The 19,179-nt window shown below is 34.1% G+C and overlaps 1 protein-coding gene across 7 annotated transcripts in view; it reads left to right on the top strand.

Annotated features, from left to right (window-relative positions):
• CABCOCO1 (ciliary associated calcium binding coiled-coil 1) overlaps positions 1 to 19,179 on the top strand; it is a 141,783-nt gene that overhangs the window by 18,097 nt on the left and 104,507 nt on the right. For all 7 annotated transcript variants that reach the window (XM_055080835.1, XM_028481141.2, XM_028481142.2 and 4 more), the window contains exons 4-5: positions 14,004 to 14,148; positions 18,521 to 18,593. In XM_055080835.1, coding sequence (XP_054936810.1) covers positions 14,004 to 14,148; positions 18,521 to 18,593 — 218 coding nt within the window. The remainder of the gene's footprint in view (positions 1 to 14,003; positions 14,149 to 18,520; positions 18,594 to 19,179) is intronic.

Raw genomic sequence — 19,179 nt, forward strand, 5'->3', positions numbered from 1 at the left:
CCTCCCTCCCTCCCTCCCTCCCTTCCTTCCTTCCTTCCTTCCTTCCTTCCTTCCTTCTTCCTTCCTTTTTGTCTCTTCTTTTCTTTTTGGTTGTTTGCTTGTTTTTAGTTTCTTTTTTTTTTAATTTGGGCAGGTAGAAGACCTTGTCACCCCTAAAGAATTGTCACCATCATCCTAGTAAAATTTATGCATGGCTTTTGGTCACAAAAAGCTTATTCTGTTCTATGTATCAATTTCTAACTATACAGATGCAGGGGAAATATTAAGTGAGTCAGCAAAATTAGTAGAGAAGGCACTTCTGCCCTACGTGTTCTTCCTGCTCCTCATCACCCTTAACAAGGGAAAAATTGGTAGTTCTTGTATGTGAGGAGAAGAAATCATTATTTTCCTTCTCTACAAATAGGAGAATTTCATCTTTGCTTTTACTTAGGTATGGGTGCCATGTTAAACATAAATAACTGTACCAATAGAAGAAAAAAATAATTATAATTGATAATGAAAAAATTGTATGATATTAACTGACTGATTTCAAATTATCCTGCACATAAGAACTAACACAAAAACTGAAGTCTCAGATAGTTAGTCCTGAGAATTCAGTCTTTTCCAGTATTACAATTAAAAATACATATTTTATTAAGAGACCTGATAAATAATATAACATTGTTTCAGTTTCAGTTGTTGAACTACAACCTTCCAAAAGAGAATTATTAGTAAATCATCAAAAAGACAGACTTTGGCTGTTTTTTTCCTCATACACGAATATTTGTAGAATCTTTGAGTACTACATGTCTCAAAACATATTCTTTTAACACTGTTGCCAAAATTACTGGGCAGAGAACAATGTCAATATCAACTTGCATGGAAAATAATAATATTATTATTGCCAACAATAAGATGAAGTAGATATGGAGGTTATATGGCAAAGACTTCAAAATAGCTATTACAAAAGATCTTAAATGAAAAGTTATGCACATTGTTGAAACAAATGTTAAAATATAAAGAATCATGAAAGAAATGGAAGGTATAAAGAAGAAACAGATTAAAATTTTAGAACCAAATTATACAGTGACCAAAATTAAATTCTCACTGGATGGAATCAATAGCAGAATGGAGAAATCAGTGAACTTGAAGATAGAACAATAGAAATTATCCAGTCTGCACAATACAAAGAAAAAAAGACTGGCAAGCAAATGAACAAAACCTCAGGGACCTGTGGGACAATGCAAGTTCTAATATACATATCATCAGAGTCCCAAAATGAGAAAGACTACAGTGCTAAACAAACATTTGAAGAAGCAATGCAAGAAAACTTCCCAAATTTAACAAAAGACATAAGCCTATAAATTCACGATGCTGACTAGGCCACAAACAGGGTAAACCAAAAGAAAAACAACATTAACTAACTGGATCTAATTGACATTCAGAGAACAGTACACCCCAAAACAACAGAATAGTTATTCTTTTCAAGTGTGTATGGAACATTCACCAAGGTAGACTGTATCCTGGGTCATAAAACAACCTTAAATTTAAAGTAATTGACTTACTTCACTCTGTACAGACTCTAGGTCCCTCCACCTCACTACAAGTAACTCAATTTCGTTTCTTTTTATCGCTGAGTAATATTCCATTGTATATATGTGCCACATCTTCTTTATCCATTCATCTGTTGATGGACATTTAAGTTACTTCCATGTCCTGGCTATTGTAAATAGAGCTGCAGTGCACATTCTGGTACATGACTCTTTTTGAATTATAGTTTTCTCAGGGTATATGCCCAGTAGTGGGATTGCTGGGTCGTATGGAAAGCTTTTAAGTTTCATTAGGTCCCATTTGTTTATTTTTGTTTTTATTTCCATTTCTCTAGGAGGTAGGTCAAAAGGATCTCATTGTGATTTATGTCATATAGTGTTCTACCTATGTTTTCCTCGAAGAGTTTGATAGTGTCTGGCCTTACATTTAGGTCTTTAATCCATTTTGAGTTTATTTTTGTGTATGGTGTTAGGGAGTGTTCTAATTTCATTCTTTTACATGTAGCTGTCCAGTTTTCCCAGCACCACTTATTGAAGAGAGCTTCTTTTCTCCATTATATATTCTTGCCTCCTTTATCAAAAATAAGGTGACCACATGTGCGTGGGTTTATCTCTGGGCTTTATATCGTGTTCCGTTGATCTATATTTCTGTTTTTGTGCCATTACCTTACTGTCTTGATTACTGTAGCTTTGTAGTATAGTCTGAAGTCCGGGAGCCTGATTCCTCCAGCTCCGTTTTTCTTTCTCAAGATTGCTTTGGCTATTTGGGGTCTTTTGTGTTTCCATACAAACTGTGAAATTTTTTGTTCTAGTTCTGTGAAAAAATGCCAGTGGTAGTTTGATAGGGATTGCATTGAATCTGTAGATTGCTTTGGATAGTATAGTCATTTCCACAATGTTGATTCTTCCAATCCAAGAACATGGTATGTCTCTCCATGTATTTGTATCATCTTTAATTTCTTTCATCAGTGTCTTATAATTTTCTGCATACAGGTCTTTTGTGTCCTTAGGTAGGAGTGAAGTAAGTCAGAAAGAGAAAAACAAATACCGTATGCTAACACATATATATATATGGAATCTTATTTTAAAAAAATGGTCACGAAGAACCTAGGGGAAAGATGGGAATAAAGGCAAAGACCTACTAGAGAATGGACTTGAGGACACGGGGAGAGGGAAGGGTAGGCTGGGACAAAGTGAGAGAGTGGTATGGACATATATACACTACCAAATGTAAAATAGATAGCTAGTGGGAAGCAGCCACATAGCACAAGGAGATAAGCTCAGTGCTTTGTGACCACCTAGAGGGGTGGGATAGGGAGGGTGGGAGGGAGGGAGATGCAAGAGGAAAAAGATATGGGGACATATGTATATGTATATGTATAACTGATTCACTTTGTTATAAAGCAGAAAATAACACACCATTGTAAAGCAATTATACTCCAATAAAGATGTTTAAAAATAAATAAGTAAATAAAGTAAAGTAATTGAAATTATACAAATATATTTTCTGACCATAATCGAATTAAACAAGAAATTAATAATAGAAATATGTCAGGAAAATCTCTGAATACTTGGATATTAAACAGCACAGTTCTTAACAGTCCATGAGTCAAAGAGAAAGTCTCAACAGATATTAGAAAAATTTTTTAAGTAAATGATAATAAAACATGAAAATTTGTGTGATGCAGTTGAGCCAATGATAAGAGGGAAGTTTCTATCAGTAAATGCTTATATTAGAAAAGAATACAGTCTAAAATGAGTAAGCTTAAACTTTAGGAAGCCAGAAAAAAAGAACATGGATCAAGCAGAAAAGAAAGAAATAACAAACAGAAATCAATGAAATTGAAAATGGAAAAACAATGGAGAAAAATCAGTGAAACAAAAATCAGGATCTTTGAAAAGATCAATAAAATTGATAAACATGAAGCAAAGCTAAGAAAAAAGATAGAAGGCACAGGTTATCATTATCAGATATAAAAAAGCGGTATCACTAAAGATCCTGCAGACATTAACAGAATATTAAGAGAATGCTAATTATATATATACATTAGAAAACAAAAAGAAAATGACCAATTCTCAAAAACCACAAACTAACAAAACTCACCCAAGATGAAACAGACAACCTGAAATTCCCATAATGATTTAAGAAATAGAGTTTGTTGCTAAAAACTTCTGGAAAAACTTCTTCAGTCCCAGATGTTTTCACTGGAAAATTCTATTAAACATTTAATGAAGAAATACCACCAATTATACATAACCTCTTCCAGAAATAGTGGAGGAAAGAACTCTTCCTAACTCATTTTATGAGGCTAAAATTATCTTCATACCAAAACCTGACAAAGAGAAAGAGAAAAGAAGGAGAGGTGAGGGGAGAGGGAGAAGAAAGAGAAGGAGAAGAAAAAGTAGAGGAAAGGTGGAGGAGTAGGGATAGGAGAAGGAGAATAAATTAGAGAGCACTATCCCTAATGAACATAAAAAACATTCCCAACAAAATGTCATCAAAATGAATCAGGCAATTTATAAGAAGAATAATATGCATGACCAGTTGGGCTTTATCCCAGAAATTCAGTGCTGGTTCAGTATTGAAAATCTGATCAATGTAAATAGTTGAAAGAAGAAAAAACACATGATCATGTAAATACATGCAGAGAAAGCATTTGACTAAATACAACATCCGTTCATTATGTTTTTAAAGTCAGAAAATTAAGAAAAGAAGTGTTATTTGTCAACCTCATAAAAGACATCTACAAAAAAGCCACCATCATACTTAGTGGTAGAAAGACCAGATTCTTTCCCCATAAGATCAGGGTCAAGGTAAGAATGTCTTCTCTCACCACTCCTATTCAACATAAGAATAGGAGTCTTAGCAATAAGTGCAGTATGGTGAGAAAAAGAAATAAAACACATGCAGATTGGAAAGGAAGGAATCAAGCAGTCCCTGTCCTTAGATGAAATGATGCTGTATATACAGAATTACACAGAATCAAAACAATTCCTAGAACTAATGAGTTTAGCAAGGTTGCAGGAATAAGGTCAAAACACACAAGTCAGTTGTATTTCAGTATGCTAGCAATGTACTTTGGTTACCAAGATTTTAACAGATAATATCATTTACAATAACTCAAAAAATAATAGAAGTACTTAAGTATAAATGTAACAAAATATATGCAATCTATATGCTAAAATGATGATACAAGAAATAAAACCTAAACAAATGAAAAAACATACTGTGTCCTTGGATTAGAAGTCTCCACATGGTAAAGAGGTCTTCTAAATTGATCTGTAGATTTAATGCAGTATCAATCCAAATCCCAGCAGGATTTTTTTCTAGACATACTCATTGATTTTTTAAATTTATATGGAAAGGCTAAGGACCTAAAACAGCTAAAATTTTTATGAAAAATAAAAGTAAAGCTGCATCTGTCTTACCACTCAATTTAAGAATTACTATAAAGTTACAGTAATGAAGTCAGTGTGGAATTAGTGAAGAGATGAACACATAAATTGATGGAACAGAAGACAGAATTCAGAAATAGACTCACACAAAAATGGTCATCTGATTTTTTTTATAAATATGCAAAAGCAATTCAGTGGAACCAGGTAGCCTTTTCAATAAATGTTATTGGAACAACTGCTCATCTATTTTGAAAAAAATACACTTCAACCTGAACTGTTCACTTGATACAATTAAATCTAAATGGCTGAGATATAAATTTAAAATATAAAACTAAATCTTTTAGAAGAAAACATAGGAGAAAATCTTCATGACCTTGAGTTATCAAGAGGTTGTTAGACATGAACCCCAAAACATGACCCATAAAAAAAATTGGATTTCATCAAATTTTAAAACTTTTGTTTTATGAACGTCATTGTTAAAAGAATGAAAAGACAAACTACAGACAGGGAAAAATATTTTTGCAAATCACATATCTGGAAAAGGACTTGTAGTTGTAATATATAAAGAACTCTCAAAACTCAACAATAAGAAAACAAACAACCCTATTAAAAATGGACAAAGCCATGAAAACCCATAACTTATGTTTAACCATCAGACAAACCCAAATTGAGGAATGTTGTATAAAATATTTGACCAGTCCTTTTCAAACTGATAAGGTTATCAAAAACAAAAGTCAGAGAAACTATCAATCTAGGGGAACCTCAGGAGACATGACTACCAAGTGTAATGTGGTATCCTGGATGTGATCCTGGAACAGAAAAGGACACTAAGTAAAAATTAAGGAAATCTAATAAAATATGGGCTTTAGTTAATTGTAATGTACAAAATTGGTTTATTAATAGTAAATAAAGGTACCATGATAATGTTAGATATTAAAAATAAGAGAAACTGTGTGGAGTATGCAGGAATTCTCAATACTATTTTTGTAATTTTTCTATAAATATAAATCTTTTCCAAAATAAAGTTTATCTTATTTTAAAAATGGGCAAAGAATTTGAACAAACCCTTCACCAAAGAAGATATAAGGATAGCAAATAAACTCCTGAAAAGTTGTTCAACATCATTTGTCATTAGGGAAATATAAAATAAAACCACTATGACTAATATGTATAAAATAGATAACTAATAAGAACCTGCTGTATAAAAAATAAAATAAATAAAATAAAGATGTTCAAAGAAAAGAAAAACACCACTATGAAACCACTACACAACTATTAGAATGGCTAAACTAAAAAATACTGACAATACGAAATGCTGACAAAGACACAGAGCACCTAGAACTCTTATGCTTTGCTTGTGGAAATGCAAAATGGCACAGCCACTCTGGACAATAGTTGGCAGCGTCTTATAATATTATATCCCATCCATCCCACTCCTAGGCATTACTGTAAAGAAAGAAAAACATGTTCACCCAAAAACCTGTGCACGAATGTTGCCTAGCAGCTCTATTCATAAGTGCTCAAAACTGAAAACAATGTCTATCAATAGATGAACAGGTAAACAAACTATGGTATATCCATACAATGGAACACTACTCAGCAATAAAAGTGATTGAACCATGATATGACAGTTTGGATGCGTCTCAGTAGCATCATACTGAGTTGAAGTCAGTCTCAAAAGATTGTATACTGTATCATTACATTTATGGGAAATTCTCAACAAGACACAATTATAGCAGTGGAGAACAAATCAGTGTTTGCCAGAGGTTGGGGTGAGGAGAGGACATAAAAGGATAGCATGAGGGAGTTTTTTGAGGTGATATAACTGTTCTGTATCACAATTGTAGTGGTGGTTACATGGTCTTTACAAGTGTTTAAGTTCATAGAACTGTACACCAAAAGGAAAAGTCAATTTCACTGTATAATTTTTAATAATATTTATATATGAAAACAAAGATAAAAGATTTAGTGAAAGAAAATATATATGCTCTAACAAGCAATAGAAACTATGCAGAATAAACTTTAAAAAAAGTAATGCAAAAGCCCTATATGAAGAAAACTTAAAAGAATTTTAAAGCCACAAAGGAAGTTTTTAACATTTGGAAAAAACTTACAATGTTCTTTGAAAGACCTAACATCATAAAAATGCTAAATCTTACCAAGTTAATTTATAATATGAATATGCCAATAAAAATGCCAACAGTTTTTTGTTAATGTTTTTGCCTAGGGGTGGGTTACTAGGCAAGGTGATTCTAACAAAAAAATGTGGAAAATAAAAAAATAGGAATAGCCAGAAAAACTGTCTTTTAAAAGTGTAACAAGCTTTAGCATCTCTTAGTAGTAGTAGTACTAGTAGTACTAGTAGTAGTGTTATAAAATCTCAAGTATTTGAACACAGTGGTGAATCTCTAAATAGACCAAAGGAACACAACAGAAAGTTAAGCAGTTGACCCAATCACTGGAATTCAGTATTTGGTAAAATGGCATTTCAAATCTGTGGTGAAAAGATAATTATTCAATAAATAATACAGGGACAACTGGGTATCCATCAAGAAAAAAATAAAATGAAATTGGACTCAAACCTGTCTTTGTTTATAAACCAGAATACATCCAAATGGATCAAACCCTTAAATGTAAAATAAGTGGAGCCATAAAAATGTTAGAGAAAACCATGGGTTAATTTATTTATAGCCTTGGATGGGGAAGACCTTTATAATTATGCTTCAAAATTCTGAAGCCGTAAAGACAAAGATAGTTAAATTTGATATATGAAAGCCAGAAGTCTGCAATGAAAATATACCAGAATCAAAATAAAATAAGAATTAGAAACTGGGAAAAACATTGCCTCTCAGACATCAACAAACAATTAAGTTCTGTAATATAAAAAGAGCATGCAGAAGCAAAAAGAAAAAGACCAATAGTACAATAGAAGAGTATGCCAAGGATATGACTAAAGAAATACAAATGATTCTTAAACAAATGAAAAGTTCAGCCTTAAAGATAATAAGAAAAATGTTAATTAAAACTATACAGAAATGTCATTTGTCATATATCAAACTGACAAAACTAAAATTTTGGTAGCATTCTCAGCTGTTAAAGCTGTAAGAAAACAAGTATTCTCTATGTGTCTAATGGAAGTAAAAACCCCCTTGTGGAATGTAGGTTAGCAGCTGTCTATCAAATTTACAAATGTATTGTCTCTTTGACAAATGTATTGTCTCTTCCTAGCAATGCAACTTTTGGGAATTTAGCCTACATATCCACTGGCACACGTGTAACCTGACATGTATGTAAAGTCATTAGTTGCAGTAATGTTTGAAAAAGCAAAAGATTAGACACACCAACTGAAAACATCAGTGTGAATTCTTGTTTAACTTAATAGATATACAGATGAATAGTTGTAGAGTTAAGTGTAAACACATACTTCTTAGCTCTGTTCACAAAGAGGGCCAAAAAGCAAATGACATCCAGTGGCAGTGAGCATACCACCCAGGACCCAGTTCTTGGAATATAATTTCATTCTCCAAGAAAAGGAACCAGGACTCCTTAGAAAAATGGCTGACTGTAGACCTAGAGCAGGGATCATAAAAGGTGAGCCTGGGGGTATCGTGTAGTGGCCAAAAGAAAGTGCCAAAAAACCAGAATGATGGGGGTATGTCAAAGAAGTAGAGAAGCCGACTGAAAAAGCTCCCAGTACCCGAAGTTAGAATAATTTGAACGAAATAACATAGGATTGAATTATAATCCAAAGTATAAAATTAACATCCATGAATCCATACTGATGGAAATTAATGATTGAATAAATAATTAACTGAGGTAAAATAGACAAATCTCCCATGTAAAATTCCCAATAATTTATGTAGATACTTCACCCTCAACAAGTTGAACACCATTCCCCACCCCTTAAGTGAGGGCTGCAAACCTCCTTCCAAAGAGGACAGTATGGAAAGGGGGAAAAATAGTAACTTGATAGTAGAGAAGCCTGACAGATACAACCTCAGCCAGGTGACTAAGGCTAACACCACTAGTGATGAGCCAGGTTAAATAGCAGTATCCTAGATATAATGTGATGAGAATGGCACTGTAGTCTTCCTCTCCAAAACCTTTAACCCCTGTCTAATCATGACAGAAGTATCAGATAAACCCAAATATAAGGACATACTACAAAATATCTGACCAGTACTTCTCAAAACTGTCAAAGCCTTTAAAAGCAAGGAAAATCTGAGAAACTGTGCTGTCTAAGGAGACGTGACGACTAAATGTAATGTGTCCTGGAGGGGATCCTAGGACAGAAAAAGGCTTTAATAAAAACTAAAGAAACCCAAAGGGTGAACTTAAATAATAATAATATAACAGTATTTGCTCATTAGGTGTGTCAAATGTACCATAGGTATATTAACAATGGGGGAAACTGTGTATGAGGTATATGGGGACTCTCTGTGATATTCTTGCAACTTTTCTGTACATCTAAAACTACTCCAAAATTAAAAATTTACCTGTAGGGATTAACCTATCCTTAAATTGGAATACTGTGCAGCAGTAAAAAAGGAAAGAATGAGGAAGGTTTTCTAGGTATCATATGTTGTTACTGAGTAGAGTAAGGTGCAGAATTGTATTCTTTTGTTTATAAAACAGAATTAGTATTTATCTATGTCTTTATTTGTTATATATTACAAAGAAATGCTGGAAGAATACAGAAAAAACTAATAAAATTTTCTGTGCGAAGGGTGTAGGAACTGGGCACATGGACAACAGGATTGGAGGAAGTCTTCTCACAATACACTGTCACATATATTTTTTGAACCATGTGAATATGTCACCTATCAATTAAATTGTAAAAAGAAATACATGACATGAACAGTCTTAAGCTTTGCAACCTCTGAGCTGAGAATTCACAAACTAGAAACAGAATAAAGGAAAGTAGAAAAATTTCATGGATCTCACATTACAAATTTGACAAGAGATTTCCATTTTAAACGTTTTCCATAACATAACTTATGAATATTTCTTTTATGTGAAACTTTATATTGTTGATATCAGTTCAAAATGAATTTTTAAAACTAGAGCAGGATCCATCCAAGTACTCATAAACTATGAGAGAGTGAAAGTACGTATGTAAAACCTAACCAGAAAAAAGCAAGGGATCTAGTTTTCCTTCTGGCAGAAAAAAAAAAAAAAATCCTCTCAAACCTTTTGACCTAACAAGGTTATAGTTACCATCAGGAATGAATGTAATCTTAGCCAAGTGTGCCAGGGAAGGAGGTAAAGTATGTTTATACTTAAACTAAGAGGTGGTGGAGTCCTGAGCACATAGTGAGCACTCCCATCCCATCCGGCAACATCTTCATAGAAAAAGCACCGAAGAGCACAGTTTGTGCTGTGAGCTGTAGTGTGGCCGACAGTTAACTAATAAAATTCTAGTGTGGGGACTGTTACTTTATACTGACTTGGTTTCCGATCTATCCCTTGTCTCAGATTGTGCTACATTATCCACAAGATATTCTGCAGACAACCCATGGAATCAAAGTAGATCAAACTAAAAGATTATGGAACGTAGAATTTGTACAGTTATCTTAACAGTATATATATTTTTTTAACGATTTTTTTTTTTTTTTTTTTTTTGCTGTACGTGGGCCTCTCACTGTTGTGGCCTCTCCCGTTGCGGAGCACAGGCTCCAGAGGCGCAGGCTCAGCGGCCATGGCTCACGGGCCCAGCCGCTCCACGGCATGTGGGATCTTCCCGGACCGGGGCATGAACCCGCGTCTCCTGCATCAGCAGGCAGACTCTCAACCACTGCGCCACCAGGGAAGCCCCAAGATTTTTTTTTTTGATGTGGACCATTTTTAAAGTCTTTATTGAGTTTGTTACAATATTGCTTTCTGTTTTATGTTTTGATTTTTTGGCCTCCAGGCGTGTGGGATCTTAGCTCCCTGATCAGGGATCGAACCTGCATCCCCTGCATTGGAAGGCGAAGTCTTAACCACTGGACCACGAGGGAAGTCCCTTAACAATATACATTTTGAGTTTCCGTTTTTCCAGGGCCTGACTAAGGACAGGATATAGAGTATTAGACTGGGTATTTGGCCTCTATCTAGGTCAATGGGCCAAGATTGATTCTCCTCTATATAACATGAATTTGGTAAATAACCATAGAATGCTTTTTAGTTCTATGAAGTTGAATCATTTTTCCTCCAAACAGGAATGATGATGATAATAATGATAATAATAATAATAATTAACATTTATATAGAATTAACTTGTGTCACTCACAGTGCCATTTGCTTTCCAAATACTTTTGCACTTAATTCATGCACAGTCTTATGAGATAGTTCCATTATTCTCCTCATTTTAAATATGAGAAGAATATATGAGATTCAGAGAGGTTAAATCTGAACCCCAGAGAGCGAGAGCCCATCCTCCTGACTACGTGAGATGTGCCTGGCTTTGGGCTGAATTCTAGAAAGCACTATATACATGTAATGTATATGTATCTTTTCAGTTTACCAAGTTTCCCATGCATTCCGTATTTGATCTTCACAACAGCACTATTATTTTGAGAATTGGTATTATTCTCATTCACAGATAAGGAAAATGAAACTCAGATCACCTAGCTAGTAAATGGCAGTTATGAGGTACCAATCTAAATCTTCCAGCTAATTATAAGTATAGTATGTTCTTTCATTACCCTAAATTTTCAAGGATAAATTTTATTTCTAATAGCCCTTAGTATTTAATTGGTTTAGTCTTTCATATTTTAATCACATCACTAAATGTGATTTTTAAAAGGGCAAACATTTCAGTCAGATAAGTGAAATGATAACTTTCCTAATTTTTAAAGCCATTATCTGTAGAAAGACATTAGACATAGAAAAACAGTTTTAAAGAATCAGTTATATTTTAGCATAAGGAAAGAGTAATATAAATTTATTTTTGTGCTTGATAAGTATAATCACATCTAGAATTAGAATCATCTAAATTTTTTCTCTGCATTTCTAATTAATACCATTTTATTAATAAAATGATTCAGATTTTAATCCATTCATTTCTTAATTGCTTTTATCCAACAGATTTTTCATTTCTGAAATTACTCTTACTATTTTCAAAAGAAGTTTATCATAGAAAAAGAAATAGGGACTTCCCTGGTGGCGCAGTGGTTAAGAATCCTCCTGCCAATTCAGGGGACACAGGTTCAGTCCCTGGTCCGGGAAGATCCCACATGCCGCAGAGCAACTAAGTCCGTGCGCCACAACTACTGAGCCTGAGCTCTAGAGCCTGAAAGCCACAACTGCTGAAGCCGGTGCGCCTAGAGCCCGTGCTCCGCAACAAGAGAAGCCACCACAATGAGAAGCACGTGCACCGCAACCGAGTAGCCCCCGCTCACCACAACTAGAGAAAGCCTGCGCACGTTAATGAAGACCCCAATGCAGCCAAAAATAAATAAATTTAAAAAAAAAAGAAAAAGAAATGTTCAGTAATAATTGAACTCCACTTAGAATGATACAGGAAAGCCTAGTTATCCAGTAATAATTCTATGTATCTGACAGACATAAAACAGGATCTGGAAGGAGACCATGAGAATTAGAGTAATTGTCATTCATTAAACCAGATTTTAATTGTGATAGTTTTATGCTTCTTTTCTAATTCTTACACATAGAAAAGAATCTAGACTAAACAAATTACAAGTTGGTGTTTATAGTGTCTTCCAAAATTTTAAATTACTTTACTGTCATTTTATTAGTAATTTGGGAACCTAGCACTTATATCTCAGAAAGAAAAGCTATGTAACCCAGAAATAATTGGATCTAACAATCAGCCTGTGTTCTCATAACTCCTCTGCACTCTCCCCTTCTACCTCCCTGAAAAAGCCACCCCATTAACAAGACGTGGAAAGTTTACTAATGGTCTCCTAAGAGAGACAGAAGTTTGGTTGGGATTGGGAAGGTGGGATTCACATCGTTCAGCACAGTTCTCCCCCAGGCCCTCATCCTGGCCACCAGCTGACAATCACCTCCTCCAAGCAACCAATCCAACCTTGTTTTTGCTAGAACCTTTCAACTCTCCCCCCTCCATGCTGTTCGGTCTCGTGTCCATACACCCCTCACTTGTCAGCAAAGGACAGTTTGGACACTCCAGTTACCTGGATTCTCCTCAGGATGCAGGGAGCTGTGTGTGTGTGTTGTAAATAATATTTGTCTGCCACAAGTAAAAATATGAAAAGAAGATGGAGGTTAATATTTGTATTATACACATTATAAAATTTAAGTCCAAGGCTTTTGACACTTACCTACTTCTTTTTCAACTAGACAGATGCCTTAGAAGATAGTTTTGCTTTGTTGTTTGTTTGCTTTTAATTGTGAAAGAATAGACCACAATCATTGACTTGTTTATTTTTGGTAATGGTGGCAAAGTAGTGTCAGTGTCACTCTTTTTGCACTGTCATCTGGCTCTCACCACCACCATCAGGCATAAATTTGAGAAACAGCTTACATAAGTTATGTCTGTAGCTTGGAAAAGAAAAAAAAATCTTGATTTTTACATAAAAATCCATATTTCTGGCATCCACTGAAAATCTTCAGGCCCAAATTCCCACATGGTAACAATCAACTAAAGCCGAGTGTTAGTTGACTCTGCTCATTTACATTTTCAGCTCTGGGTTTGGTTCTGCTGTCTACAGTGGCTGAGTCTACCTAGTAGGCCTTCCTTACCAGCTAATCCAACGAACCTTGTGTCGTTTCTATCTATACTCTTAATCTAAGATCATAAAAAATTTTTCTTTTCCATTCTAAAGTAATCTTTAGATATATTGAGGGTTCTTTTTTTTTTTTGCATCTTAAAATGGAAACAAACTCTTTAGACAATTGTATAGCATTAAGGTAATTTACAGTTGTTGGGTGTGTAAGCTCCTGTTCTTTTACATAAAATGTAATTATTAGCATAAACAAACAACAATAGTTTTACCATTTGTCCTCACAAATACTGAAAAATGGAATTGTTACACATTAAGGACGTCTTGGGTTAATTTGTTGCTAAAACATCTATGAAAATAATGCTTTAGACTTCTTTGGATTTTATTTCAGCACTGCATATGTCCTTAGAAGACAGCATAAAATGGCTCAGAGAAGTTATGGCTGAAATAGGACCATCCCATTCACAAAAAAATGAGGAATGGAATATCTTTGATGTAAAACAAGCTAATGCTATTGTTGATTACTTGAAAATCAGGTATGGACTTTTTTCAGTAGCATTTAGTTTTCACTTTATGTTTTCTAGAAAATGTCTATAAATAGAAGCTAATTCAATTTTTAATGAAGTCAGACATTTCTAAAATTTTTGCAGTAATTAACCCAACCGATAATTAGATAATATTCAAATCATCCATCCAATAAATAAAAACCAGGACATTGAACATTTTGGCTTTCCTTGCATTCCTAAAAAAAATTTGTGTTTGATAAGCATAATTTCATTTAGATATATAATTGTCTAAGAATTTTTTTCTCTGAATCTCTAAATAATGCTGTTCTTATTAATCAAATGATTCTTTCAGATTATTCATATTTGATTACAACAGACTATACTATAGGTAGTTGACCTTGACCTTAAAATTTTACATTTTAAAGAGTAACATTTATTTCCCTTTAAACGTTTATTTTAAATGCTTTGTATTAGAAATTAAAGAGATTTATGTACATACTTCCTCAAATTTATTATATACCCTGAAATATTTGTAGTATTGACCAATTCAACTCATTAAGTCTTTCTTTGTGCTTCGAAAATGATGGTGGATGGAGCGAAAGTATTTTTCTTACAGTGATTCTTCATTGTTGAACTAAGAAATCTGTCTTTTTATATGATCTGTCACAAGGTCTGCATTAGAGTTTTGCATCTCTCCCAAGGGACATTTTTAAAGTTATCAAATATTTAAACAAGAGTTGGTAAAAAAATCTTTCTTTTGCCTAACTAAAAGTTTCTGCAGAATTTTTGTTCCTCTATTACTATATACTGCAGTACTTTCCAACTTTAAGTTTTACAATTCTAAAATAAATGATGCTGTATGATGGTCTAGACATGCTCATGATTTGCTTGGCAAGGATCCTGGTTGTAGCCTGGAAGTTTTAAAAAAACTAATGTGTTTAATATGATAAGGTTTATATACTGGTTTCTGGCATGAATTAATAATGGTGTATATTTTTATGAAACAGCATTTGATATAATATGACTTCTTAATGTTACAGTATATCTCCTAATGTGTGTCTCTCACTAAAAGCCACAGTAGTCATCATATCAATTAAAGGGAGATCCTTGTATGGCAGGGGGAGGGAAGGGAGTGGAAATCCAGAGCTGGAGGAGAACTTGTTCGCCAAGGTATTTCTGTCCATCAGAGTTTGGAAATCACTGGGCAGGGGCAATTCTCTGCACATTTGTACAGCATCCTTCTTTCCCTTCTCTCTCCATTTGAGCCTTCCAGGTCTCTCTTGCAGAGTACATTTTTCAGCTGAGCTCTCAGCCCAAGAGTTTTATAATGGGCACCAGGACTGATAGTTAACCACAGCAGCAAAACCCATGCACTTTCTAGATGGTGAAAGATGGCGGGTCTTTTCTCTTTCATATCATCTTTCTGGACAAATGTTCATCAGCATATTTCTTGACATTTTATTGACATTCAGAAAATGGTTAAGTGAAGAGGGGATGTCAGTGTTAGTCACCTTTTGACCCTAACCAGGGCAACTTCACACACCAAAAATACCTAGTCTTACTTTTCAAAAAAAAAAAGTAATATTTGAAAGTTTAGTCAAATAAATTAAATCAGAACTAGCTTTTATGCTGTTTAATCTTTATATTGTGATTTCAAAGAAATTACATGTTTTAAGTGTCTCTGTCACAGAAATTAAAATATCAGTTGGTAAGTAGGATATCTGGAATTGATTCTGAAGTTGTGTAAAGAGAAATGTGCTTTTCTGCAACACCTGTTCAGAATGTCTCATGGGTCCACAAATGCATGTTTAATGTCAATTAAATCATATAATACTTTTCATTTTAATGACTGCAAAGAAGTTTTCTAAATATGAAGCTAGCTCAATTATCAGAAAAAAGTATGACCATTTTTCAGTTTAACCTGATAATTAAGTTTAATCAACCAGTGAAAGCCCTAGTCAGTTTTGGGCGTGTGCGTTTTGGAACACGACGTATAGCACATGAAACTTAACTGACAATAAAATTGAAATTTCGGGGACTTCCCTGGCAGTCCAGTGGTTAAGACTTCATGCTTCCAGTGCATGGGGGCATGGGTTAGATCCCTGGTCAGGGAACTAAGATCCCACATGCTGCGTGGCCAAACATTTAAAAAATAAATAAAGCTTAAAAAATTTAAATTTCATTTGATGCTCTTAATAGAGTCTACACTGTATATTCCATGATGTGTCTGTGAATTGAAAAAACGAGTACCAAAATTCCTCCCCAGCATTGCTATGAGTACTGAGTAATCTACTTACGCAACATATACATAGCTTTTTAATATAAGACGTCATTTAGACATGTATCTGGTTCAAGGACATTTCTGTCATTGTATATTCTATGTATTCCCTGGAAATCAGGTGAAGGTAAAGGGCACAGGCATATACTCAATATAAGAAAACACTTAAAAAACACCTCTTCACACAAATGCACTTCCTGGCGTGGAGCCAGATGTCTTAACCATTTTCATTCTGAGTAGTCTCCCTTTGATTTAGGACCAAGACAAGATGTTTGACAAAAATAGTCTAGGGGCTTGAGTCAGCTGGGAGTCCAAAGGAAGAGGGAAAAAATACACTCCCATAATGGAAGTGTCACTTTGTTTCCATGTGAGGCCATTTAATAGCTCCCTGGTTATGTGAGAGAACCGCAGCTGTTGGTGGAGACCAGAGCAAGGCAATGGTGGTATGACTTGACCTGCCCCTGAGTAAGTGCCTCCCTTTGGTGGCCCCCCTCCCCTTGTATGTCTCACTGTAGTCCTGGCCTTGCCCAACCCTGTATCTTGGCCACTGCATCCAAGTCATGCATTTTATTTTCATTGTAAGAAGTGAATTTCTTTTTTGGTATGGGATAATCTAATAACTGTATGCGATAAGGAGAATAACGTGGAAAGATCATGAAATTGAAGGAAGGAAGATTTATGAATTGACTTCGTTGTGTGACACAAGATGGGGAAAGGAAAGTTTTAGACTAGTTAACTGAGAAGAAGCCAAGCTATTTCCAAAATATTCTACAGTCTTTAATTTTTCTACTCAAAGTCAGTTATTGATAATGTAATAGTTATAATCTTGAAGCTTTCTCTAGGTAACCAATGTAAGGGAAGGAGAGTTTGAATTTATTTTGCTTCATTGAATCATCAAACTCCACTAATCTTGTTGTATTTTCTAGCCAACAAATCAAAGTAATGTCAAAAGCTAAGTTAGTTTTCTGTATGTTGATGACTAATTTGAATGTAGTCAAAAACAAAACAAAACAAAACAAAACAAACCATGACTGAGTCTGTACACCCATCACTTTTTAATGGATTGTGTTAGTAGTGAGATCAACTGCTAATATAACTCAGAGAGACCCAGCTGCCTGAGGATTTCTTCGTTGATTTCAAATGAAATGAAACTTTGATCCATTACAGCATTCAGGAGAAGCCATTTTTATACATGCTCTGTAGCTACATTTTGCAAATGTTAATTTCTCAGTTATATTAAAATCAATTTTCTTAAATAGCAAAAGGCACCAGAGTGAAAGAGAAGCCACTAAGACAATTTTTTGTTCTTCGGCATTTTGCTGTATTATGAGTCTATTAATTTTCCCAACCAGCAGGAAGAGAATTAGAAAAATTCAAATATTATCACAAACAGGATATTAGAAGTCAACCCTTCAGTAAATTTTTAACTCTCAGTAACACATTGCTGAGATCTTTAATCTTACTTGAACTATATATTTTTAAGCTCTTTTAGCTCTTTATAGTTTTTGTACACTGACCATTTAGTCTCTCGGGTAGGAACTAAAGAAATTATCTTTCTCAAATTAATTGCTCTCTTTGATGTGTAATGGAATATTCTTCAAGAAAATCATTCATCTAAAAAGTATTTCAGTTAATGTTGCATCATTCTTCAGGTGTTATCGGAAATTACCTTAATCTTGAAACAGTTTGAGAACGTGAGAAGTAATTGATATGGAAGTAGCCTATAGAATTCAGTGCTATTCATATGAGAGGAAATTGACTCCAGTTTGGAGCAAAACATGAAAAAGAATGTGAAGTTTGGTGTTATTTAGAGGCAGTGCAATATTTGGTTGTGAGCCAGGAAAAGTCAAGATGAAATCTACCCCAAACCTATCCACTCATCACAGATTAGTTTACTGATATTAATTTAGGGTACTGTGTTATATTGTCAATGTCTCAAAAAAATAAACCTTTAATTTCTGGGCAACTTATTTTGGAGTAAAGAAGATGGCTAACTTCATATTAGTGCTTAATATCTTTAGCTTGGTCAATTCAACCAACTTTCCTGTAATAAATATTCTTACATAATTGCTCTTTTTTCCTGAAATAAATGTATCAGCTTTCCACATTTATTTTGTATTTCAGCTTATTTCAACACTACAAGCTATATGAGTTTCTGTTCTTCTCTGCCAGGGAAGAAATTGTGATAGGAACTGAGGTAAGTAATTTATCTAGATGGAACCAATTAAGCTGAATCACTTAATGCATGCTGATCAGCATCTGGATCTTTAACAGCTTAAAGCAACTTCTTGTCAAGATTACTCAAATGTTAATATAACCAACTAGTAGTTTGCAAAAAGAATAATTACATATAGTGAGCTTTGGATTAAGAAAGTAAGCTGTCTTTTGGCATTAAAAGCATTGTTAATCATGTATACTTTATGTATTTATGGATTATTTGACAAAGCTCAGTTGGATAGAGTATGTACGTCTTCATACAAATAAAATCAGGAAAAGTGAGATAAATTAATTCTGTTAAATCTCTTCTAATTTCACATTTATTTTCAGTGTACTCATTGTTTAAGGCCTAATTCAAATCCCACTTCCTCAATGAAGCAGACCTTTCTTAATTGCATCACATCTCAAAGGAAGGGCTTAGACAAACTTTTTTTTCTTCATTTTATTTTATTTATTAATTTATTTTTTTAAACATCTTTATTGGAGTATAACTGTTTTACAATGGTGTGTTAGTTTCTGCTTTACAACAAAGTGAATCAGTTATACATATACATATGTTCCCATAT

Source organism: Physeter macrocephalus, chromosome 20, assembly GCF_002837175.3.
Source record: "Physeter macrocephalus isolate SW-GA chromosome 20, ASM283717v5, whole genome shotgun sequence".
Classification (NCBI taxonomy): domain Eukaryota; kingdom Metazoa; phylum Chordata; class Mammalia; order Artiodactyla; family Physeteridae; genus Physeter; species Physeter macrocephalus.